At 42.5% G+C, this 27,254-nt stretch overlaps 1 protein-coding gene across 2 annotated transcripts in view; it reads left to right on the forward strand.

Annotated features, from left to right (window-relative positions):
• Nucleotides 1–27,254, forward strand: part of wdr11 (WD repeat domain 11) — a 142,135-nt gene that overhangs the window by 59,609 nt on the left and 55,272 nt on the right. For both annotated transcript variants that reach the window (XM_071379724.1, XM_071379725.1), the window contains exons 11-16: nucleotides 11,896–11,980; nucleotides 19,568–19,674; nucleotides 22,243–22,318; nucleotides 23,074–23,182; nucleotides 24,970–25,094; nucleotides 26,782–26,932. In XM_071379724.1, the coding sequence (XP_071235825.1) occupies nucleotides 11,896–11,980; nucleotides 19,568–19,674; nucleotides 22,243–22,318; nucleotides 23,074–23,182; nucleotides 24,970–25,094; nucleotides 26,782–26,932 (653 nt within the window). The remainder of the gene's footprint in view (nucleotides 1–11,895; nucleotides 11,981–19,567; nucleotides 19,675–22,242; nucleotides 22,319–23,073; nucleotides 23,183–24,969; nucleotides 25,095–26,781; nucleotides 26,933–27,254) is intronic.

Raw genomic sequence — 27,254 nt, forward strand, 5'->3', positions numbered from 1 at the left:
TGAGAAGAGAGCATTGCCCCTACGTTGTCAAAAGTCATGATTATGTATTACATACAGCATCAAAGTCAGAAGGTAGCTAGTTGAAGCTAGACACAATTAGGAATAATTCGGTAAAGGCCTATATGTGTTTATGTGCATGCAGCAGGTAACCTGGCGGTTAAGAGCTTTGTGGGCCAGTAAACGAAAGGGCGAATCACAGAGACGACTAGGTGAAACATCTGTCTGTGCCCTTGAGGAAGATACTTATCCCTAATTGCTCCTGTAAGTCGCTCTGGATAAGATTGTCTGCTAAATGACTAAAATGGATGCAGGTTTGCATACATCACGGTTTGGAGAAGTTGCGTATTCTTGAGTGTTATCTGGTGTGCACACTTGCTGTTACGGTGCTATTTCGGTTCAGTTATCTTTTTCCGCCACAACAGTGCTTTATGTTTAGTTTAGTTAGGAGCAGCAAGTAGCATCTAGCATTTTTTCCCCCCAGAGGGTTGCCAGTTCAAATCCCGGGTCTGACGGGGAAAATCTGGCTGAAAGTGAGCTGGCATGCCAGGGTTGCTGGTATCGAAATCCTAAATGCCGTTGCCCGCCGTTGTGCCGTTGAGCAAGGCACTTAACCTCCCCAATAACTGCTCCACAGGTGGCCAGTTTGGCAGCCCGCTGCTCCAACATCTCCAACCTGTAAATGCATGTGTGTCTTTCGGAGGGGTTGGTAAACCGGAAGTCAAATTTTAGTTGGACCTTTCGGAATTTCGGTGTTCAATTGACAGTGTTTTTTTTCTTCTTCACATACATCACAAAAACAGCAACTATACAAAACATCCTCTAAGATGGTCAGCATACTGTTTCCAAACTGTGGAATGTGTCTGGTTCATGTTTGGTTTTGTAATGTACAGAGTCTAATTGGATGTAGCTACACAGTTCAGTCCTCCAGGTTGTTATTGAGGGTGGATGTAAGGCTTTCCAACTGATGGCTATACATTTTTAGCTATACAGCAATTTGACCTAGATTATAAACATGTCTCTATTGATCACCAATATTTACAATTCCCAAAAACATAATCTTGGAGATGGATGTATATAAATTCCTAGACACAATGGACTTGCTTCCATTCAGCCACAAGAGCATTAGTGATGTTGGGCAATTAGGCCTGGCTTGCAGTCGGCGATCCAATTCATCCTAAAGGTGTTTGATGGGGTTGAGGTCAGGGCTCTATGCAGGCCAGTCAAGTTCTTCCACAACGATCTCGACAAACCATGTCTGTATTGACCTCGCTTTGTGCACAGGGGCATTGCCATTCTGAAATAAGAAAGGGCCTTCCCCAAACTGTTACCACAAAGTTAGAAGCACAGACCTAGAATGTCATTGTATACTGTAGCGTTAAGATTTCCCTTCACTGGAGCTAAGGGGCCTAGCCCGACCCATGAAAAACAGCACCAGACCATTATTCCTCCTCCACCAAATGTTACAGTTGGCACTATGTATTGGGGTAAGTAGCGTTCTCCTGGCATCCACCAAACCCAGATACGTCCATCAGACTGACAGATGGTGAAGCGTGATTCATCACTCCAATGGTGGCGAGCCAGCCAACGCTTGGCATTGCACATGGTGATTTTAGGTTTGTGTGTGGCTGCTTGGCCATGGAAACCCATTTAATGAAGCTCCTGACGAACAGTTATTGTGCTGATGTTTCTTCCAGAGGCAGTTTTGAACTTGGTATTGACTACATACAGACTACACTTCCGGCGCCGACAGAGATGGCCTCCTCGTTTTGCGTTCTTAGGAAACTATGTAGTATTTTGTTTTTTTAATGTATTATTTCTTGCACTGTTACTCCAGGAAATCTTAAGTCTTATTACATACAGCCGGGAGGAACTATTGGATTTAAGAGCAACGTCAACTTACCAACATTATGACCAGGAATATGACTTTCCCTAAGTGGTTCCTCTGTTTGGTCCACCACCCAGGACAATGGATCGGATCCCAGCGGATCCCAGTCTTCTGGCCAGGCTCCGTAGACAGGCACATCGCCCACCGCTCCCGAGTATACTACTTGCCAATATCCAGTCTCTTGAAAACAAGGTAGACGAAATCCGAGCAAGGGTTGCCTTTCAGAGAGACATCAGAGATTGTAACGTTCTCTGTTTCACGGAAACATGGCTCACTCGGGATACGTTATCAGAGTCCGTACAGCCACCTGGTTTCTTCACGCATCGTGCCGACAAACAAACATCTCTCTGGTAAGAAGAAGGGCGGGGGTGTATGCCTTATTATTAACGAGTCGTGGTATGATCATAACATACAGGAACCCAAGTCCTTTGTTCACCTAGAATTCCTTAAAATCAAATGCCGACCGCATTATCTACCAAGAGAATTCTCTTAGATTATAATCAGTCGTGTATACCGCCCCCCCCCCCCCCCCAAGCAGACACCTCAACGGCCCTGAAAGAACTTCACTGGACTCTGTAAACCACATCCTGAGGCTGCATTTATTGCAGCTGGGGATTTTAACAAGGCTAATCTAAAAACAAGGCTCCCTAAATTTTATCAGCATATCGAATGCGCGACCCAGGCCTGCAAAATCCTGGATTATTGTTACTCTAACTTCCGCGACGCATACAAAGCCCTCCCTCGCCCTCCTTTCGGCAAATCAGCCTATAGACAGAAACTAAAACAGAAAACGCCCGTGCTCAGGTCTGTTCAACACTGGTCCGATCAATCTGACTCCACGCTTCAAGATTGCTTCGATCACGTGGACTGGGATATGTTCCTGATAGCGTCCAACAACAACATTGATGTATACGCTGATTCGGTGAGCGAGTTTATTAGCAAGTGCATCGGTGATGTACCCACGGCAAATATTAAAACCTTCCCCAACCAGAAACCGTGGATTGATGGTAGCATTCGCGCAAAACAAAGTGCAAACCACTGCTTTTAATCAGGGCAAGGTGACCGGAAACATGACCGAATACAAACAGTGTAGCTATTCCCTCCAAGGCAATCAAACAAGCTACGCGTCAGTATAGAGACAAAGTAGAGTCGCAATTCAACGGCTCAGACACGAGAGGTATGTGACAGGATCTACAGTCAATCACGGACTACAAAAAGAAAACCAGCCCCGTTGCTGACCCCAATGTCTTGCTCCCAGACAAACTAAACAACTTCTTTGCTCGCTTTGAGGACAATACAGTGCCACTGACACGGCCCGCTACCAATGCCTGCGGGCTCTCCTTCACCGCAGCCAATGTGAGTAAAACATTTAAAAGTGTTAACCCTCGCAAGGCTGCCGGCCCAGACGGCATCCCTAGCCGTGTCCTCAGAGCATGCGCAGACCAACTGGCTGAATGCGTAGCCAGGCGCTGAAATATAACTTTGTTTTATTTTTCACCCTTGACTCTCTGCAAGTCCCACTTCTCCCACCTCCTCATTGGTTTTTAGGAGAATATACCCATGTGGGTGATTGAAAGATGGACTGAGGTCCACCCTCTATTCCAGTGGGTAGTTGTAATGCACCTTAAAGTTGGTTGCCAACCATCATATAAAGTCCACAGTGGAAGAAGACTGAAGGAGGAGAGATTACGAGAAACTAACTAGATTTCCCCTTTTATCTGTGTATTAATTGTTGGAGTAGAGAACACACAATTTTGTGTAACTCAAAATGGGTCAAAATTCTACAAACATCCAGAAAAAAAGGACGTTGTGCATTTCAGGTAAAATAACAACCTAATGTTTATGTCCCAGGACACATTACCTAGCAACAGCAAGTTAGCTAGCTAAATGTCATGAATGTTTCATGTGTTCCGAACCTGTCCCAAATTAATATAGTTGGTTCAGAGTTTGTTTTGATATTTTCAACCTGCGTGTCCTGATCGCATCTGGTGTAGATGTACAATATCAACATGCGCACATACGCGCGTGCCCCGGTCCAGTCAGTATATTAGGTTGTAGGAGCAGGTATGAACATTTTCACATATCTGTGACCAATGGTTCTCTTCTATTTCTTCATGTACATCTGTTTGCCATTTTTTCCTTAGGTTCTAAACCATCAGGTAGTTTTAATAAACTATTCCTTTGAAGTTCCTATTCAACTATCCCTTTTGAAGTTTAATAACACATTTTAATATTCATAGCTACTTTAAAGTAAATACCTGCAGTCAACTTGTGCAATACCTTAGGAGATGAAGCAGATCCCGTTTTTATTTCACTTGTCTCATTACTTTTACATTATGAAGCTTACTATATTTCCCCACAACAGTTGAGTCAGTCACAACTGTAAATGGCACAACTGGAGAAGCGGGAGCAGCTGGGTCCAGTTGTGTATTGACGGCTTGTGTTTTATTTTGAACGTTGTTTTTTTTTGCATCAATAGAGTAATCAGGGATATTCAACTATAGTTTTCCTTCACAGAAAATTAATTAGTGCAACACTGGCAGTAAATAGTTTCATTTTCATCAGTTGACAACAGAAGTGCAACGCTATTTGGCTGGCAGCCACGCAAGTAAATGGGCTTGCAATAAAAAAGCAAGGTATTTTTTGCACAAAACGATGCACAGCCATAATATTTCTGTTTTTCTTAAAGTAAATCTTGCATTTTATCAGAGAAAAGTAGGCTAGCAAAACTGAGAAGTACCTGAGAGAAGTAGCTACACATCAGTCAGTGCTGTCTGCTGATAGAATGCCCGTTTGTTTATTCTCATCTGAGTGAAGTGCAACTGAAGCACAAAATTAGTTTGATGCTGAGCAGAAATTGCAATAAGAAGCAGTTTACATCTACGTTTACAGAACGTATGAAGATATTTCTTGTTTTCTCTTTTTTTTCCTGTGTGAAAAATGCAGAATTCTACATTAACGCAGCCCCTAAGTTTAACCGAATGGGGTTTGCAGAATTAGTGGCTGAACGGACAAGGTGATGGGGCGTCATATTGGGTTAGCTTTCTGCCGTGTTAGAGAAGTCAAAGTTATTTGTACAGCTGTCGCTATCTTGATTTCCTTGCGTATTTTCTCTTCTCCGTTATGGTCTGTCTTATTCCCTCCCCTCTTCTGAGCAGAGCAGGGTAGGCCCATTGCCCCATACTCCACATAGACACAGTGTGTAGCCTACACATGCTGCTTCCTTCAGACAAGTATGCATCAAAACCTCGTTTATTTGATCAATGTCTCTCTCACATTCGCTTGTATATGTCCAAACTCACCAAAAATGACGTTCGGTAGCTCTTGCTGATATAAACTCAGCAAAAAAAGAATGTCCTCACTGTCAACTGCGTTTTATTTTCAGCAAACATTTGTTTGAACATAAGTTTCAACAATTGAGACATAAACTGAACAAGTACCACAGACATGTGACTAACAGAAATTAAATAATGTGTCCCTGAACAAAGGGGTGGTCAAAGTACTGCAGTACCTGAAGTACTGCAGTGCATCTCCTCCTCGTGGACTGTACCAGATTTGCCAGTTCTTGCTGTGGGATGTTACCCCACTCTTCCACCAAGACACCTGCAAGTTCCCGGACATTTCTGGGTGGAATGGCCCTAGCCCTCACCCTCCGATCCAACAGGTCCCAGACGTGCTCAATGGGATTGAGATCCGGGCTCTTCGCTGGCCATGGCAGAACACTGACATTCCTGTCTTGCAGGAAATCACGCACAGAACGAGCAGTATGGCTGGTGGCATTGTCATGCTGGAGGGTCATGTCAGGATGAGCCTGCAGGAAGGGTACCACATGAGGGAGGAGGATGTCTTCCCTGTAACGCACAGCTTTGAGATTTCCTGCAATGACAACACGCTCAGTCCGTTGATGCTGTGACACACCGCCCCAGACCGTGACGGACCTCGTTACGCTCATTCCTTCGACAATAAACGCAAATCCAAACATCACCCCTGGTTAGACCAAAACCGCGATTCGTCAGTGAAGAGCACTTTTTGCTAGTCCTGTCTGGTCCAGCGACGGTGGGTTTGTGCCAATAGGTGACGTTGTTGCCGGTGATGTCTGGTAAGGATCTGCCTTACAACAGGCCTACAAACCCTCACTCCAGCCTCTCTCAGCCTATTACGGACAGTCTGAGCACTGATGGAGGGATTGTGCTTTCCTGGTGTAACTCGGGCAGTTGTTGCCATCCTTTACCTGTCCCGCAGGTGTGATGTTCGGATGTACCGGTCCTGTGCAGGTGGTGTTACACGTGGTCTGCCACTGCGAGGAAGATCAGCTGTCCGTCCCGTCTCCCTGTAGCGCTGTCTTATGCGTCTCACAGTACGGACATTGCAATTTATTGCCCTGGCCACATCTGCAGTCATCATGCCTCCTTGAAGCATGCCTAAGGTACATTGACGCAGATGAGCAGGGACCCTGGGCATCTTTCTTTTGGTGTTTTTCAGTAGAAAGGCCTCTTTAATGTTTTCATAACTGTGACCTTAATTGCCTACCGTCTGTAAGCTGTTAGTGTCTTAACGACCATTCCACAGTTGTTTATGGTTCATTGAACAAGCATGGGAAACCGTGTTTAAACCCTTTACAATGAAGATCTGTGAAGTTATTTGGATTTTTAGGAATTATCTTTGGAAGATAGGGTCCTGAAAAAGGGATGTTTATTTTTTTGCTGAGTTTAAGTATAACTTTACAAGCTGGATTGTCTGTCTTTGCAACTTGTTTATTGTCGTTTGCGCTCGTTAGCATTTTTAGCTAGCAGACTCTATTTAAATTCGCTATTACTTGTGCTAATTTTGTTAGCATTCTGGTAATAGACACCCAATGTTGTTTTTTGCACCCCCTTGTGTATTAAGGTGTTAATACAGTATATCCCGGTATGAGAGAAGGATGATTGGTGACAGTGGGGGATAAATGTTTTCCCCTGAGTGATCTAATTCAATCATGCTCGTGTTGGCTGCGACAGTTACTGCCGCACCAATCAATCAGTCCAGACTGGGTGTACGGTAGGGCTGTGACTATACCAGTAACACAATATTTCTTCCATGGCAAACATTTAAACACGAAGCAGACGCAAGTCTTTGGTCCAGTAAAATACAGACATATGTAACATATTGTGTGCTATAGCTTGGAAAATAACTACATTTGACCTTGGATGACAAGATAATGTTTGTTTCCAACATTAGGGCTGTTTTCCTAAATAAGTTGAATCAACTTGGTGTTTGGTTTCTTTGCCACAATACTATTTTGATACTGATATCATCCGGCCCTGGTGTCCAGGATTGATCATCGAACACAGGCCAGGATCTCCTTCCAGAGAGACTTCAGGGATTGTAACATACTCTGTTTCATGGAAACTCGGTATATACTATATATTTTGTAGTATATATAAAGTATATATATTTTTTGCGGGTGTAGCGTAATGCTTGTGTTCCTAGCTCCAACAGTGCAGTAGTATCTAACAATTCACAGCAATACACACATCTAAAAGTAAAATAATGGAATTAAGAAATATATAAATATTAGATCGAGCCATGTCAGAATGGCATTGACTAAAATACAGTAGAATAGAAAACAATATATACATATGAGATGAGTAAAGCAGTATGTGTAGGCATTATTAAAGTAACTAGTGTTCCATTATTAAAGTGGCTAGTGATTCCAAGTCTATGTATATAGGGCAGCATCCTCTAAGGTGCAGGGTTGCGTAACCGGGTGGAAGCTGGCTAGTGATGGCTATTTAACAGTCTGATGGCCTTGAGATGAGCTGTTTTTCAGTCTCTCGGTCCCTGCACTGACCTCGCCTTCTGGATGATAGCGGGGTGAACAGGCAGTGGCTTGGGTGGTTGTTGTCCTTGATGATCTTTTATGCCTTCCTGTGACATCGGGTGGTGTAGGTGTCCTGGAGGGCAGGTCGTTTGCCCCCGGTGATGCGTTGTGCAGACCTCACTACCCTCTGGAGAGCCTTACGGTTGTGGGCGGAGCAGTTGCCGTACCCGGCGGTGATACAGCCCGACAGGATCTCGGGAGTCCCGACACGTTCATTACTATTGGGCAGCTGGAGATCAAATTTGAATATTGAAACAATGTTGCAAATGTCGGAGAGACAGACGGCAAAATGTATACAAATCTCTACTGTGGAAAACTAAATGTTAGTCTAAAAGAAATGTAAGAATTTGTAGATGCTTTTTATAGTGGAGATCAAGTTTATACATTGTTTTGTTGGGCTGATGAGACTAAAATGCTCAAATTGAGAAAAACGTAGAGAACCATTACCTTACCAACATTGAGGCATGAATGGGCTTTAGTGATATGGTCAATTGTTTGCTGATTCATAATGGCTGTCTCCTATTACTTGCAGATTGAGCAAAACGCCTCTCATTACCGAAATACACATTTCTCATTACCGCGTAATTTTTAGGTCCTTTTTGATAACGAGATCCTTAACTTCGGTAATGATAATAAGCTAATTCTAATCTATAGTCAATAAGTGTGCTGTGCTGGACACTTTAATTATTTACTAGGACCACTCCTTACACCTATTGTATTGATCTTCTTTGAAAACACAAGTTATTTAATTAAGTTCAGGTTGTCAAGAAATATGAGTGTATGAACCCCATTTAATTAACTTAAAGCCACATTCTGGAGTTAGTTAATTTTCCTGCTAATTGCATTTTGGAACATTCACGCTGATAGCCTAATTCTGTGTGCTCATTGCTGCACTTAAAATATTATTTCTTCACATTATTTCAACATTTTAAGCTGACGGTTCTGATCTGTTGCATCTGCCTTGTTGCTTTTAAAAGTGTTTTTTGATGTACAGTGGATGTATGAACTGTCCCAGAGTCTGTTAGGAATATGTATTTCTCACACACAACAACAAGCTGACCAATGCTGACCTACAAAGGCAAAACGCTGTAACTAAGAATTTGGTGAAAAATCTTTGGACTTGTAATGGTCAGATATATTATCTGATTGTGGTATTTAGTTTCCTGACACAAGAACAAGCCATTTGATCAACATATAAAATGGATGATCTTAAATGGCTGTCTAGATTTAAAAAAAAAAAATTGTTAATGTCAAATTTTACAGTAAAAAAAGTTTAGTTACTGCGTTTTGCCTTTGTAGGACAGAATGGAATAGGTACTATTGTACTATAGATAGATTGACAAACAGTGCATTCATAAAGTATTCAGACCCCTTCCCTTCCACATTTTTGTTACGTTACATAAAACTGTGACTACATGAAACTCTATTCCACATCAGGTAACTGATGCAAGCAGTAGAATCAGATTTAAAAACAGATGAAAATGCTCCTTATGGAACAGCAGGGACTGTGAAGCAACACAAACATGCATACACACACATGATAACATAGGCACTATACACACACACACACACACGTACACATGGATTTTGTGTTGTAGATACACTACCTGTGTCAGCTGTGCTAACATAAATGCAAAAGGGTTTTCTAATGATCAATTAGTCTTTCAAAATGAAAAACTTGGATTACCTATCACAATGTGCCATTGGAACACAGGAGTAATGGTTGCTGATAATGGGCCTCTGTACGCCTATGTAGATATTCCATAAAAATCAGCCGTTTCCAGCTACATTAGTCATTTGCAACAATAACAATGTCTACACTGTATTTCTGATCAATTTGATGTTATTTTTAATGGGTAAAAAAATGGCTTTTCTTTCAAAAACAAGGATATTTCTAAGTGACCCTAAACTTTTGAACGGGAGTGTATGTGGTAGTGGGGTATGGGCAGAGGGCACATACTTAGTGTGTTGTGAATTATGTAATGAATGTATTGTAATGTTTAAAAAAAAATTTAACTGCCTTAATTTTGCCGGAACCCAGGAAGAGTTGGCAGCAGCTAATGGGGATCCATTATAAATACAAATACAACCGTGTTCTAAAATGTGTTAAATAAATCATGTATTAAAATTACAAAACAGAAATACCTTATTTATATAAGTATTCAATCCTTTGCTATGAGGCTTGAAATGTAGCTGTTTCCATTGATTGTCCTTGATGTTTCTTCAACTTGATTGGAGTCCACCTGTGGGAAAGTAAATTGACTGGACATAATTTGGAAAGGCACACACCTGTCTATATAAAGTTCCACAGTTGACAGTGCATGTCAGAGCAAAAACCAAGCCGTGCGGTAGAATGAATTGTCTGTAGAGCTAAGAGACAGGATTGTGTCGAGGCACAATCCTGGGGAAGGGTACCAAAACATTTCTGCAGTATTGAAGGTCCCCAAGAACACAGTGGCCTCCATTCTTAAATGAATGAAGTTTGGAACCACCAAGACTCTTCCTAGAGCTGGCCGCCCGGCCAAACTGAGCAATCGGGGGAGAAGGGGTGACCAAGAACCCGATGTTCACTCTGACAGAGCTATAGAGTTCCAGAAGGACAACTATCTCTGCAGCACTCCACCAATCAGGCCTTTATGGTAGTGTGGCCAAATGGAAGCCACTCCTCAGTGTAAGGCACTTTACAGCCCGCTCGGAGTTAGCCAAAAGGCACCTAAATGACTCTCAGACCATGAGAAACAAGATTCTTTGGTCTGATGAAACCAAGATTGAACTTTTTGGCCTGAATGAGAGAACCTCACGTCTGGAGGAAACCTAAGATGTTTGAGTTTGTTTTTATTTTTACAGGGACAGTGCACATTAAACGTTTCAGTAAAAGTGCCGGTTTTAGCCGGCAGGCTAATTTTCAACCACAGTCCCTGGGCAGGTTATTAAAAACAATTACAGTAACAATGCAGACAATCAGTGAGCAGTGAGCACACGCAGAGCAACATAGGACATGCAAGACGTAGCATGCAGACAGAGCAACATAGCACAAAACCAACAAGACAAAATCTATAAAAGCAACAAAGTGTTTCCATACCTCGCAAGCTACAGACAACAGGTGAAGCATGGTGGTGGCAGCATCATGCTGTGGTGATCAGCGGCAGAGACTGGGTGACTAGTCAGGATCGATGGAAAGATGAACCGAGCAAAGTACAGAGAGATCCTTGAAGAAAACCGGTTCTAGAGCGCACAGGACCTCAGACTGGGGCGAAGGTTCACCTTGCAACAGGACAACGACCTTAAGCACACAGCCAAAACAACGCAGGTTTGGCTTTGGGACAAGCCTCAATGTTCTTAAGTGGCCGGACTTGAACCCGATCAAACACCTCTGGAGAGACCTTAAAATAGCTGTGCAGCAACACTCCCCATACCTGACAGAGCTTGAGAGGATCTGCAGAGAAGAATGGGAGAAACTCCCAAAGTACAGTTGTGCCCAGCTTGTAGCATCATCCCCAAGAAGACTCGAGGCTGTAATCGCTGCCAAAGGTGCTTCAACAAAGTACTGAGTAAAGGGTCTGCATACTTACGTAAATGTGATATTTCAGTTTTTTATTTTGAATAAATTTGTAACAATTTATAAAAAACAGTTTTTGCTTTGTCATTATGGGGTCTTCTGTGTAGATTGATGAGGAAAAATATACAATTTAACCAATTTTATAAGGCTGTAGCCTAACAATATGTGAAAAGTCAAGGGGTCTAAATACTTTCCGAACAAACTGAAGGCTAGTGATTTTGCTTTTAGTTTCGTAATATCTTCAATGTGCACCTCGGAGTTCGATATGGAGGCGCACCGTTACATCCCCAATATGTCTGTCTTCACTTGTACTTTGGAGCTGCGATGCCTGTGAAAAGTACCGATGACGTGCATTGGCTAATAAGTATCCGTCGATACCGCCGGTGAATTCTAGGCCTGCCGCACACTATTGCTCCAATTTATATACATTTAGTAATTGTATTAATAATGTTAATGTGCCTCCATCAGTAACTGTTTTATTGGGGCCAAATTCAGAAATTGATGGGAGACTTAGATGTAGAAATCTGACTTCAGGTAAGTTAGGATTTGCTCCTATTATAACTGTATACGTCTCTCTTTGTCTGTCCACAGGTACCAGTAATGGGTCAGTTCTGGTCTATAACCTCACCAGTGGTCTTCTGCACAAGGACCTGAGTGTCCACTCCTGTGAAGTCAAGTGAGTAACATCACCCACTTCCCTAGTGTGGTGTCTCAAATCAAGGACTGTCCACTCATCATTGTCCACTCATGGCTCTGCCCAAGACACCCACTGAGCCATTTGATAATCACCTACTCACTTTCATCACAAAAGCCACCATTCATTTAGCCGTGATTTGCGTCTCCTCCCAACTACTTCGGTGCAGATTTAATGCGGTGTTGGCATTAGACAGGCTATTTAAGTCTAGTGGGCTCAAACTCAATAGGCTCTCCAAACATTCCATTTCATTGACCTCTACCATCAACATGCTCAAAAAAATAAAGGGAACACTTAAACAACACAATGTAACTCCAAGTCAATCACACTTCTGTGAAATCAAACTGTCCACTTAGGAAGCAACACTGATTGACAATAAATTTCACATGCTTTTGTGCAAATGGAATAGACAAAAGGTGGAAATTATAGGCAATTAGCAAGACACCCCCAATAAAGGAGTGATTCTGCAGGTGGTGACCACAGACCACTTCTCAGTTCCTATGCTTCCTGGCTGATGTTTTGGTCACATTTGAATGCTGGCGGTGCTCTCACTCTAGTGGTAGCATGAGACGGAGTCTACAACCCACACAAGTGGCTCAGGTAGTGCAGCTCATCCAGGATGGCACATCAATGCGAGCTGTGGCAAGAAGGTTTGCTGTGTCTGTCAGTGAAGTGTCCAGAGCATGGAGGTGCTACTTTACTCCACTGCCCAGATGCCTTCACACCAGTACATTAGCATATTTGATATGCTGTTACACACGCACTTAACTTATGTATGGAATACTATGTGATAAGGCCATGCAACCTGAGTTGAAACCTGAGTGAGGTGCTGCTGGGTTCTGAGAATATGAAAATATACTTATTCATGTCACCGATGGAGTGCTAAGGTGTAGAGGGTCTACACCAGAAGTTAAGGGTTATAGGAGGAAGGTATACAGTGTGTGCAACTAAACTTGGAATGTGTTGAGTGCAGGGAAGCGATTTACATGTGGCAGGCATTGATACGGGGAGAGAGGTGGCGATCTTAGAAACTTACAATGTCACTGAGGGAGAGAGGGTCATGTATAACGTTTACATTATGTCAGGATATGTTATTGTTAGCCATTGGGGATCCTCTGGGAGGAGAAGAGACACAGTCTGGAATCAATAACCGTGACAGCCGTGAGTTGGGGAGGAGTGAGCACTTTGGGGTAGAGGTCAGGTCAGAGGAAGTGAGGAAGAACAGTTATCACTAAGGTTCTGTCTAGCAACAGAGATGCATTGGCTGTTCAGTTGTGGAGGAGGAGACTCAGCATAGGAGAAAGGGTTAAATATCAGTGCTTGTGTGAAATGTCGATTGTCTGTATCGACCATTTGGGAGGAATTAAACTTGGTTAAGTTTTTTTTTATTTAATTTTTTATTTCACCTTTATTGAACCAGGTAGGCAAGTTGAGAACAAGTTGTCATTTACAATTGTGACCTGGCCAAGATAAAGCAAAGCAGTTCGACACATACAACAACACAGAGTTACACATGGAGTAAAACAAACATACAGTCAATAATACAGTAGAAAACTAAGTCTATATAAAATGTGAGCAAATGAGGTGAGATAAGGGAGGTAAAGGTAAATAAAGGCCATGATGGCGAGGTAAATACAATATAGCAAGTAAAACACTGGAATGGTAGATTCGCAGTGGAAGAATGTGTAAAGTAGAAATATAAACAATGGGGTGCAAAGGTGCAAAATAAATAAATACAGTAGGGGAAGATCTAGTTGTTTGGGCTAAATTATAGATGGGCTATGTACAGGTGCAGTAATCTGTGAGCTGCTCTGACAGCTGGTGCTTAAAGCTAGTGGGGGAGATAAGTGTTTCCAGTTTCAGAGATTTTTGTAGTTCGTTCCCGTCATTGGCCACAGAGAACTGGAAGGAGAGGTGGCCAACGGAGGAATTGGCTTTGGGGGTGACCAGAGATATACCTGTTGGAGCGCGTGCTACAGGTGGGTGCTGCTATGGTGACCAGCGAGCTGAGATAAGGGGGGACTTTACCTAGCAGGGTCTTGTAGATGACCTGGAGCCAGTGGGTTTGGCGACGAGTATGAAGCGAGGGCCAGCCAACGAGAGCTTACAGGTCGCAGTGGTGGGTAGTATATGGGGCTTTGGTGACAAAACGGATGGCACTGTGATAGACTGCATCCAATTTATTGAGTAGGGTATTGGAGGCTATTTTGTAAATGACATCGCCGAAGTCGAGGATTGGTGGGATGGTCAGTTTTACAAGGGTATGTTTGGCAGCATGAGTCAAGGATGCTTTGTTGCGAAATAGGAAGCCAATTCTAGATTTAACTTTGGATTAGAGATGTTTGTGAGTCTGGTAGGAGAGTTTACAGTCTAACCAGACACCTAGGTATTTGTAGTTGTCCACATATTCTAAGTCAGAACCGTCCAGAGTAGTGATGCTGGATGGGCGGGCGGGCAGGTGCAGGCAGCGACCAGTTGAAGAGCATGCATTTATTTTTACTTGCATTTAAGAGCAGTTGGAGGCCACGGAAGGAGAGTTGTATGGCATTGAAGTTCGTCAGGAGAGTTAACTTCTAGTTCCTCCCAAACCCGGATCCGGGAGCACCCCCCACCAGTAAAAAAGCTGACTAGCATAGCCTAGCATAGCGTCACAAGTAAATACTAGCATCTAAATATCATTAAATCACAAGTCCAAGACACCAGATGAAAGATACACTTCTTGTGAATCCAGCAATCATTTCTGATTTTTACAATGTTTTACAGGGAAGACACAATATGTAAATCTATTAGCCAACCACGTTAGCAAAAGACACCATTTTTCTTAGTCCACCATTTTTTCTCTCCACCAGTAGCTATCACCAATTCGACCAAATAAAGATATTGATAGCCACTAACCAAGAAAAAACCTCATCAGATGACAATCTGATAACATATTTATTGTATAGCATAGGTTTTGTTAGAAAATTTGCATATTTCAGGTATAAATCATAGTTTGCCATTGCAGCCACCATCACAAATCTCCCCAAAGCGACTAGAATTACTACAGAGAGCAACGTGTATTACCAATTTACTCATCATAAAACATTTCTTAAAAATACACAGCGCACAGCAATGGAAAGACACAGATCTTGTGAATTCAGACAATATTTCAGATTTTCTAAGTGTTTTACAGCGAAAACACAATAAATCGTTATATTAGCATACCACATGTGCAAACTTTACCCCAGCATTGATTCAAGGCAAAGAGAGCGATAACGTTATCACCACCAAAATATATTAATTTCTTCACTAACCTTCTCAGAATTCTTCAGATGACACTCCTGTAACATCATATTACAACATACATATAGAGTTTGTTCGAAAATGTGCATATTTAGCCACAAGAATTGTGGTTATACAATGAGAATAGTAGCCAAACTGGCCAGAAAATGTCGGGCGCCATCTTGGAGAGTGATCTAGTCTAATCAATAAATAATCATAAACTTGACTAAAAAATACAGGTTGGACAGCAATTGAAAGACAAATTAGTTCTTAATGCAATCGCTGAATTACATTTTTAAAATTATCCCTACTGTGCAATACAGGGTGCGCCAAAGCGAAGCTACCCCCAAATAAATGGCGGATAATGCATTTAACATTTTTCAACAGAACAACGATTTATCAGCATAAATAGTTCTTACTATTAGCTGAACTTCCATCAGAATCTTGAGCAAGGTGTCCTTTCTCCGGTCTAATCGTCTTTTGGTCGAAAGATGTCCTCTTGTCATGTCGAAATGACGTTCGGCATCTACAGGAAAAGTGTCCAACTCTTCAAAGTGCGTCACAAAGAAATGCTTGAAAATCGCAATAAACTGACATAAATTGCTATAAGTCGGTTTAAATTAACTACCTTAGGATGTCTTTAACACCTATAACGAGTACAAACATGACCGGAGATATATTACTGGCTAAACCAAAGCTTGGAAGGAGGCCAGTCCGACGTCCATCGTGCGTCAAGCGCAGGGAAGAAAAGAAAGGTACTTCCGCCTTTCGGTCTTTTATAAAGTCCCAGATTGCGCAATCGACTCCATTCAAATTGTCACCACTTACTGACATCTAGAGGAAGGCGTAGGCAGTGTTTGTAGCCCCATAGCATTCACAGGGACTTAAAAACTGACCTGGGAACAGAGGCCAAGATTTCTGAAATCTCACTCCCTGGCAGGAAAAGTGCTGTAGAATGAGTTCTGTTTCACTCAGAGACATAATTCCAACGGTTTTAGAAACTAGAGAGTGTTTTCTATCCAATAATAATAATAATATGCATATTGTACGTGCAAGAATTGAGTACTAGGCAGTTTAATTTGGAGACCAATTTTTCCAAGATCGAAATAGCACCCCCCATAGGCTCGAGGTTTAACACAGTGTCCAAAGAAGGACCAGAGGTATACAGAATGGTGTCGTCTGCGTAGAGGTGGATCAGAGACTCACCAGCAGCAAGAGCGACGTCATTGATGTATACAGAGAAGAGAGTCGGCCCAAGAATTGAACCCTGTGGCACCCCCATAGAGACTGCCAGAGGCCCGGACAACAGGCCCTCCGATTTGACACACTGAACTCTATCAGAGAAGTAGTTGGTAAACCAGGCGAGGCAATCATTTGAGAAACAAGGCTATCGAGTCTGCCGATGAGGATGTGGTGATTGACAGAGTCGAAAGCCTTGGCCAGGTCAATGAATACGGCTCCACAGTATTGTTTCTTATCGATGGCGGTTAACCTGTTTGGGCTGCAAGCCCGACACCGGTACACTTATGACCACATCCAGCTCAAGTGCAGGGCGCGAAATTCAAAAGCTATTTTTTTTAAATATTTAACTTTCACACATTAACAAGTCCAAGACACCAGATGAAAGATACACTTCTTGTGAATCAAACCAACATGTCCGATTTTTAAAATGTTTTACAGGGAAGACAAAATATGTAAATCTATTAGCTAACCACGTTAGCAAATGACACCACTTTTCTAACTCCATCAGTTTCTTACTCCATCAGGTGCTATCACAAATTCGACCAAATAAAGCTATAAATAGCCACTAACCAAGAAACAAATTCATCAGATGACAGTCTGATAACATATTTATTGTATAGCATATTTTTTTTCGAAAAATTTGCATATTTCAGGTATAAATCATATTTTACATTTCAGCTACAAATCAGAAAGTGCACCGAAAGCAGCCATAATATTTACAGACACCAACAGACACCAACGTCAAATAGCTAATTACTCATTATAAAACATTTCCGAAAAATATATAGTTTGCAGCAATTGAAAGATAGGCAACTTGTGATTCCAAACAATATTTCCGATTTATGAAATGTTTTACAGCGAAAACAAAATGTATCGCTATATTAGCGTAGCCACAATAGAGAGACACATTTGGGCGCCCACGACCCGTTCACATGCACGACAGATATATGAAATAACATCATAAAATGAGTCTTACTTTGGCTGATCTTTCATCAGAATGTTGAAACAGGCGTCCTCTGTCCAGATGAGTCGTTGTTTCGTTTCAGAATGAGAAATATCCCTGTTCATTTACCATTTCCAGTAGCCGTGGAACAACGTAAACACAGTCATACAACGGAACACGGCAAAACTCCCGAATAAAGTTTCAATAATCTGATTAAACTATATTGAAAAAACATACATTACGATGATATGGTCACATATATCAAAAAAAATTCGAGCCGGAGCTGTTAGCCGTTCGTTAGGAACGCAAAACAAAAGTCCATCCGACTTCCTTCAGAATACCGGAAGTGGGTGCTCAGGTCAAAGAAATAGTTTTTTTTCCACCATAGACCAAGAGGAGCAAAAAAAATTCTTCTCTGACATCCTCTTTACACCAATAGGAAGGCGTATAGACTGTCAGCAGACTCCTATATGTTACGACCATGTATAGGCATCAGATTGAAAAGAGCAAAGATTTCTGACATTTCACTTCCTGGTCAGGAAAAGTGCTGCAGAAGGTCTTCTGTTTCACTCAGAGAAATAATTCCAACTCTTTTAGAAACTAGAAAGTGTTTTCTATCCAAAAAGAATAATAATATTCATATTGTACGAGCAAGATTTGAGTAGGAGGCCGTTTGAAATGGCCACCTCTTCCAGGTTACTCAGTGCTGCCAGTTGCAGCCATAACAACGTCTACACTGTACTTCTGATCAATTTAAAGTTACAACATGTTTTTCTTTCAAAAACAAGGACATTTATAAGTGACCCCAAACTTTTGAACTGTAGTGTAAGTATTCAGACCCTTTACTCAGTACTTTGTTGAAGCACCTTTGACAGGTTATAGCCTCGAGTCTTCTTTGGTGTGACGCTTGGCACACCTGTATTTGGGGAGCTTCTCCCATTCTTCTCTGCTGTCATGTGGCTTTTACTGAGGAGTGGCTTCCGTCTGGCAACTCTACCATAAAGGCTTGGTCTGGTGGAGTGCTGCAGAGATGGTTGTCCTTCTAGAAGGTTCTCTCATCTCCACAGTGGAACTCTGTAGCTTTCCTGACCAAGGCCCTTCTCCCCCGATTGCTCAGTTTGGCTGGGTGGCCAGATCTAGGAAGAGTCTTGTTCGTTCCAAACTTTTTCCATTTAAGAATGATGGAGGCCACTGGGTTTTTGAGGACCTTCAATACTGCAGAAATGTTGGCTCTGCGAGTAAAAAAATGTGTTGGTCACATTCATTCACCTCACTCAAAACTTCATATTTGTTAGGAGGCTAAAACCCTGATTTGGTCAAAGAGTATAAAGTACGTCATCCTTATGATTCCTGTAATGAAAGTCTCTGCCTGCCTACACAATGTTTTATCTAGAGCCCTATTTTAACAGTAAAATATAACAGCAATAGCATAATTGTCTACCCAAAATGCAATATTTGAATCACAACATATGTATCACTTCTCATCTCAGTTAGCAATGCTCTCTGCCCCCGTGAGTCTTCTCCCTGCTGACAGAGGGCCAGTGGTGAGATGTATAATATGAGAGGTGTGTGTCGTTAGGGTGGAAATCAGGCCAGTTCAGCCCTGGAACGGCAAGGGACGTCGGGCTATTTTGCTTCTAATTTTAATTTTAGGGAAAAATGTAGAAATTAATCATGTGGCTATTTAGGATCTCATTACAGCATGGTGCTTACTGTAGCTGCTCCCTTTCTGTGCCTGTCAAACCACTCAAAGGGCTCTCTGCTGGATTGTTGTCTCTTTGATTCCATGGAACGTTTTAGTGGTGTTGCCAACTGTTCTGTTATCGCTATTCTACAGTTGTAGGCACTAAAAAGTCTTGAAAATGTATTCTTTAAAATGTATTTGTTAGCTTAGGGGAATGTCGGGAAAAGGTCTGAGTTTTTATTATTTGAAGCGGGCAAGTGCCCTGTATGCAATGGAATGCTCTATCGTCTCCTATCTTTAGTGCTTGCAAATGTAGTGTTTGTTTTTATTTATATAAAGGTTTGAGTGAAATCTAGATGGAAAACTAACTCATCAGACAAGGGCTGATGAGGCATGTTAATTTATTTTTTTATTGGGGCTTTTAATGTGTGTTCTGCAGAGGCATAGAATGGGTCAGTCTCACCAGCTTCCTCTCCTTTGCCACTTCAACCCCCAACAACGCTGGACTGGTGAGGAATGAGCTTCAGCATGTCGACCTTCCCACTGGTGAGTTGCGCACATGGGCACGTATGCACTCACATCTAAACTCTCAAGGTGTACACACACACATGCACGCATGCCATAACGCACACAAACATGCACAATCCTTTCTGTGTTACTCTAAGGCACTTTTTATTTTTATTTATTTTTTATTGAACCTTTATTTAACTAGGCATGTCAGTTAAGAACAGATTCTTAATTACAATGATGGCCTACCCCGGCCAAACCCGGATGACGCTGGGCCAGTTGTACGGGGATGGCCAGGGATGGTCATATAGTATGCAAGAGATGGAGAGCTCAGGAGACAGGGAAGACACAATTAATTTGAGGTTGTAAGTTCTTGTTTCAGCCAAGCCTTTTCCACAGTTCAGTTGAAGGGCGAGCCACTCAATCACGACACCCAGGCTGGATGAATAAAATTGAACAGGTCAGAGCATTAGGTTTGGTGTTTGGCCCAGCCACATTTAGAATTCAAAGGACTTACAACAAGGTTTTTTCTGCTGACAACCCTTGTGGCGCCGGACATCGTGACCGGGAAGAATTTAAATTTACCGGCTATTTGAGAAATTTACCTGACCCATATGCATTGGGTGCATAACCCATTATAGCGTCTTCCCACGGTGCTCAGAATGACAGAAATCACATCTTGATTATTGTAATGAATATTAACAGAACATGTAACTCGTGATGAAGAAGCCAGTAAAACGTAATTTTCAAACATTTGCCTTCTGAACACCATTCTAAACAGTGCACCTTATAGCGGTTCCATATGTGACAGAGATGAAAGTCTCTGTTAGCAACTTAGAATGAGGGGGAGTCTAAAGATGCAAAAACTAGGATGGGCTGCTAATATGACTAGGATTATGCCTTTGGCTTCTGGACAATAAAATTGAAATGAAAATCGATAGAACAGGCGAAAAATGGCATAGAGGTGGGTCCAATAGGGAAGTAAATGGAAATAAATTTGCCGAAATTATATAATTACTCATGTCTAATCATGAATAAAATACTTCACCAGAAATCATGACCTGGCCACAGAGGAATCAAGGATCATTAGCTTCTTTAAAAAAAAAAAATTCAAATCACAAGCTCATAGGCCTATGCCTATTTGGGAACCCCGCAATTTGGGCAGCACGCATGGCAATAGACCTAGCTGAGTATTAAGTTGCGGCTGTCAGGGAAAAGCATGTAAAATATGTTGGGGAGGGCTGTGTGGCGAAGATATAGTTGAGTTTCTCTCCAGTAGTAAATGTGCAGTCAATCCCTGTCATTTGGTTACATTCATTTATGTTAATGCATGTATTCATTACAGTCATTTACCGCTCTCATTCTCCGAGTGGAAACGTTGTTTGCAGAGTTCGTAACCTGCTACACGTGTGTGAAGCTAGTTTTAGTTTATTTCATAACCGTCATTTCCGAGATTTGTCAATGTTATCATTTTCTTTTGTTTGGAATTCTCCACGTGAGTAATGAGCATGTGTCTGGTTTCTCTGTCCTGATAATGTTGAGGCATCGCGCACGTCTGAGCACGCATAAAAGTACCTGGCCTGCCGCGTGGAAATGTTGAGGAGTTGTTTTTTTTAACATCCATTGCGAATAAAAAATATATTAGGACTATACTTCCTCACAGTAAGCTATTTGAAAAATCTTCCCAACAATCTGTGTTTGTGTGTGTGTTGAAGAACTTGAGACATGTCTGATACAGACCCAGTTATTACTGCAACTCTGAGTAAGTCTGGGTTGATGATTTGGTGAGAACAGTAATTGAGACAGTGATCAGAAGCTGTGGGTGACACACACACACACACAGGGAGTAAATAAACACAGGAGGAGATGATTGAGGGTGTCATTAGAATCAGACACCCATCCCAGACTCATTACAGCGACTGTACCACACATATATACACACACACACACACACACACACACACACACACACACACACACAGGCCGGATGCCTCACCTGCACTACTCCCCGGTCTCTTCACCTGCAATCTTGCCTTGTGTCACTTCATCTGCGTCCCATTTGCCCCTGCCTCAAACATCTTAGGCAATTGTTGGGAGTTCCCACCTCTCCTACTCCTGCTCAGTTTGGGTTGCTGTGCTCTCTCACGCGTGCATTTTACATGCCACCTCCTTTAATGTCTTCTGCAAAGTGCATCAGCATTTTTTGGTGTACTAGAGTACAACTGAGGTGTATTCTTGTTTTTGCCTTCTGACATTTTGAGTAGATAAAGAACACTTGATTCATGAGAATATTATATTGTTTATGTGAGTAAAATGAGATTGCTGCAGCAGATCTAAAGTGGCACATTATCTTAGCTGGCGTCAATTCTAACTTATTACCACCACGTCTTACAACTGTAATGCAGGGGTTCCACAGGGATCCATCTTAGGCCCTATACTCTTTAGATAGTATATAAATGACCATCCTTATGTGTTTCATGGTGTTGAATGAGTTCATGCTCTATTTTTCTCTCGCTCTCTCCTTCCTCTCTCTCTCTCTCTCCTCTCCTTCCTCTCTCTCTCCTTCCTCTCTCTCTCCTTCCTCTCTCTCTCCTTCTCCTCTCCCAGGCAGGTGCTTTGCATTCCGAGGCGAACAGGGGAATGACGAGCCTGCCATTGAGATGATGAAAGTGTCTCATCTGAAGTGAGTCCCCTACACACAGCCACCTCTTTACACCTGCCACACTCACGTACGCACACACACCCTTCACCTTAACTGCCACTGTCGCCTCTTTCTTTCTCGTCTCCCCACCGGGTGTTTTTTTTATTAAGCCTATGTGCTGTCAAGGATAATCCATTTCCTTTAATTGTCCAGGGCATACTCTCTCATTCTGTTCCTGCTACTGAGCTGTTGCCAGAAGCACACACATCTGATGGCTAAAGGCCCTCTAAAGAGCTCTCTGCGTGCATGCATGAGGGAGGGAGGGAGGGAGGGAGGGAGAAAGATGGAGGGAGAGGGGGATGGTGAGAGAGAGCGAAGATTGAGAGAAAGGTGTGCCAGAGATGGTGAGGGGTAAAGAGAGTGTTAGACAAAAGAGGGAGGGTGAGAGATTTACCTTTGCAAGGGCTCAGCTGTCTCATCTGGACAAAGCACCCTTAATGAAACTTCAGACAAAGTACTGTAGCAATGTAATGCTTCTGCTCTTTGTCTCTTTTCCCTGCGAGCTAATTTATATTCTGATGCTATTTGTTCTCTCCCTAGAACAGCATGAACTCCAGGACAGCACAGGGCACCCTTCACACAAAGAGTGGATGTTTGAAATCTTTGTGCTTGCGTGTGCACGCTCGTGTGTGTACGGATGTGTGTGTCTTTGAGAAAGTGGCCCGTAGAGCACATGGGGATGATGTTGATGGTACAGGCTGTGATGTTCCTGTACTTGTGTGTGTTGCACCCTACAGGCAGTACCTGGTGGTGGTGTTCAGAGACAAGCCTCTGGAGCTGTGGGACGTCAGGACCGGCACCCTGCTACGAGAGATGGCTAAGAACTTCCCCACTGTCACTGCACTGGTACTGAACACACACACACACACACAGAAACACCATAGCATACATGCATATACACCATATACACAGGCATTGTAAACTGAGGCAGAACTCTCCAAGAGTCTTTGTGTTGATTATTCTGTGTCTATACAGTGCATTCGGAAAGTATTCAGACCCCTTTACTTTTTACACATTTTGTTACATTACAGGCTTTTTCTAAAATATATATATTTTTAATTATCATCAATCTACACACAATTCTACATAATGATGACAAAACGAAAAACAGGTAGGAACCACCAATACTCTTGCTAGAGCTGGCCGCCTGGACAAACTGAGCAATCGGGGTTGAATGGGAATTGGTCAATCAGGTGACCAAGAATCCGATGGTCACTCTGAAAGAACTCCAACGTTCTTCTCTAGAGATGGGAGAAACTTCCAGAAAGACAGCCGTCTCTGCAGTACTCCACCAATCAGGCATTTATGGTAGAGTGGTCAGATGGAAGCCAATCCTCAGTAAAAGGCACATGACAGCCCACTTGGAGTTTGCCAAAAGGTACCTAAAGGACTCTCAGACCGTGAGAAACAAGATTCTCTGGTGTGAATATCCAAGATTGAACTCTTTGGCCTAAATGCCAAGCGACACATCTGGAGGAAACCTGGCACTATCCCTACGGTGAAGCATGGTGGTGGCAGCATCATGCTGTGGGGATGTTTTTCAATGGTAGGGACTAGAACATTAGTCAGGATCAAGGGAAAGATGAACGGAGCAAAGTACGTAGAGATCATTGATGAAAACCTGCTCAGGACCTCAGACTGTGGCGAAGGTTCACCTTACAACATGACAATGACCCTAAGCACACAGCCAAAACAACGCAGGAGTGGCTTTGGGACAAGTCTCTGAATGTCCTTGAGTGGCCCAGCGAGAGCCCAGACTTGAACCCGATCGAACACCTCTGGAGAGACCTGAAAATAGCTGTGCAGCAACGCTCCCCATCCAACCTGACAGAGGTTGAGAGGACTTGCAGAGAAGAATGGGAGAAACTCCACAAATACAGGTGTGCCAAGCTTGTAGCGTCATACCCAAGAAGACTCAAGTCTAATCGCTGCCAAAGGTGCTTCAACAAAGTACTGACTAAAGGGTCTGAATATTAATGTAAATGTTTTTTTATTTTTAATGCATTTGCAAAAAAATCTAAACCAGTTCTTTGTCATTGTGGGGTATTGTGTGTAGATTGATAAGGGGAACATTTCATTTCAGAAATGTTCTAATAAGGCTGTAACGTAGCAAAATGTGGAAAAGTCAAAGGGTCTGGATACTTTCTGAATGCACCGTACTCCTGTGTACACATTTTTTAATAGTTGCAATTTGGAAGATTAGTTGGGAAATTTCTCCTCTCTCAGCAAGGACGTCGCTACGTTAGTCCCAAGAAAAACGGATAAATGGAGAGTGATGTGGGCAGGAAAGTCTGAGACACTGTGCAAATAGCAGCCACAGTAACGTTAATAATACATTCTCTCCCCAGCCCCTTACTGCCTACTCATTTCCACATTGATTGCACCTTCCTGGCAAAATGTGGCAGGTGTTTTGGCCGCAATCCTGAATAATGAAACAGGGTATGGGAAAGAGTGGGAAACAGTGGAGCTATTTTGTGAATTTTGTGGGTGTGGTTCCAAGGAAAACGTATTATATATTTTTTTAACTCAATGTTTGTCCACCAACAATCGTGTTCTTCAAGATGTCAGGCAACTGAAGAAATCTCTATGAACTGTGTGTGTGTGTCATGCAATTTTTGCGATTGTGTGTGCAGGAGTGGTCCCCCTCCCACAACCTGAAGAGTCTGAAGAAGAAACAGATGTTAGCACGGGAGGCCATGGCCAGATATACCACTCTGTCTGACAACGAGCAGAGCAGCGTGGAGTCCTCCGTTATCAGGTCAGAGAGCAGGGGGCATGAAGGGGGGTGGGTCGCACCTCGGCACTAAGACCTAGAGTTTTGCCACATGGTCAGAAAAAACTCCTGGCCCTACTCATCATAAATTCATTGTATATGCTCAATGTGTCTTTCTTAATATTGTGTGTGTGTGTGTGTGTGTGTGTTTCTTGGGGTGAGCCGTGGTGTCAGTATGTACACTACCATTCAAAGGTTTGGAGTCACTTAGAAATGTCTTTGTTTTTGAAAGAAAAGCAAAAAAAAATGTCCATTTAAAATAACATCAAATGGATCAGAAATACAGTGTAGCCATTGTTAATGTTGTAAATGACTATTGTAGCTGGATTTTTAATGGAATAACTACATAAGTGTATAGAGGTCCATTATCAGCAACCATCACTCCTGTGTTCCAATGCCATGTTGTGTTTGCTAATCCAAATGTATAATTTCAGAAGGCAAATTGATCATTAGAAAACCCTTTTGCAATTATGTTAGCACAGCTGAAAACTGTTGTCCTGATTAAAGAAGCAATAAAACTAGTTGAGTATCTGGCGCATCAGCATTTGTGGGCTCGATTGCTGGCTCAAAATGGCCAGAAACAAAGACCTTTCTTCTGAAACTCGTCAGTCTGACCTTGTTCTCTGAAATTAAGGCTATTCCATGTGAGAATTTGACAAGAATCTGAAGATCTCGTACAACACTGTGTACTCCTCCCTTCACAGAACAGTGCAAACTGGCTCTAACCAGAATAGAAAGAGGAGTGGGAAGCCCCGGTGCACAACTGAGCAAGAGGACAAATACATTAGAGTGTTTAGTTTGAGAAACAGACCCTTCACAAGTCCTCAACTGTCAGGTCCATTAAATAGTACCCGCTATACACCAGTCTCAACATCAACAGTGAAGAGGTGACTCCAGGATGCTGGCCTTCTAGGCAGAGTTCCTCTGTCCAGTGTCTGTGTTCTTTTGCCCATCTTAATCTTTTATTTTTATTGGCCAGTCTGAGATATGGCTTTTTCTTTGCAACTCTGCCTAGAAGGCCAGCGTCCCAGTCGCCTCTTCGCTGTTGACGTTGAGACTGGTGTTCTTTGATCAATTAGCCAGCACAACGTGCCATTGGAACACAGGAGTAATGGTTGCTGATAATGGGCCTCTGTACGCCTATGTGGATATTCCATTAAAAATCTGCCGTTTCCAGCTACAATAGTCATTTACAACATTAACAATGTCTACACTGTGTTTCTGATCAATTTGATGTTATTTTAATGGACAAGAAATGTGCTTTTCTTTCAAAAACAAGGACATTTCTAAGTGACCCCAACATTTTGAACAGTAGTGTATCTAGTCATGAGCGGATGGTCGGGTGGCCGGAATGTATTGTACACTGCAAATTGACCACAACTAAGCCCAAAATAAATTGTATTTGAAAATAACAATAATTTCATACCTTGATTACATTCAGACACAATCACGTCGCTTTTTTTTCATTTGTGGGAATACTTGAACAGATTTCCTAAATTAAACACATTTTTTGCAGACTTCCTGTTTTTTTTTTTTGACAAACTCAAATCTAAAAAAGGATAACACTATGCGGTCCGGTTTTGCCCCGCGTGTTGCTGACCCCTGATCTAGCCCTCGCTTTATCAGTGGTCCTCACTTTAATAGTAAAACGTGTTTGTGTTTGCGTCTCCAGTCTTCTGCAGGATGCAGAGAGTAAATCAGAGGGAGGAGGCCAGGCCATCTCAGCGAGGGAACACTTTGTGTTCACAGACACAGACGGACAGGTGTACCACATCACTGTCGAGGGGAATACCGTCAAAGACGGTGCCCGCATCCCCCCAGACGTGAGTCTTAATTCTACCTCCCCTCCTACCTTCTCCTTCATGGATGCTGATCTAATGCTACTGTAATTGTACATGCTAAGTCTACTCTACATACTCATCTTTACTCTCCAGACATACTGTCTACTCTATTTCTCTACCTCCTCTCTTCTCACTGCTGCTTCTCTTCTTCCTCTCCCTGCCCTTTTCTACAAGACCCTCGTATCTTTACGTTCCATACATATTCTCTAGCTCATTCTTCACCTCTTCTCCACGCCCTTCTCTCTCCTCCCCCACTGATCTCCACTCTCTGTACATACTTTATCTCCCTCATCTCTTCCTTGTC

The sequence above is a fragment of the Salvelinus alpinus genome, chromosome 32, assembly GCF_045679555.1.
Source record: "Salvelinus alpinus chromosome 32, SLU_Salpinus.1, whole genome shotgun sequence".
Taxonomy (NCBI): Eukaryota; Metazoa; Chordata; class Actinopteri; order Salmoniformes; family Salmonidae; genus Salvelinus; species Salvelinus alpinus.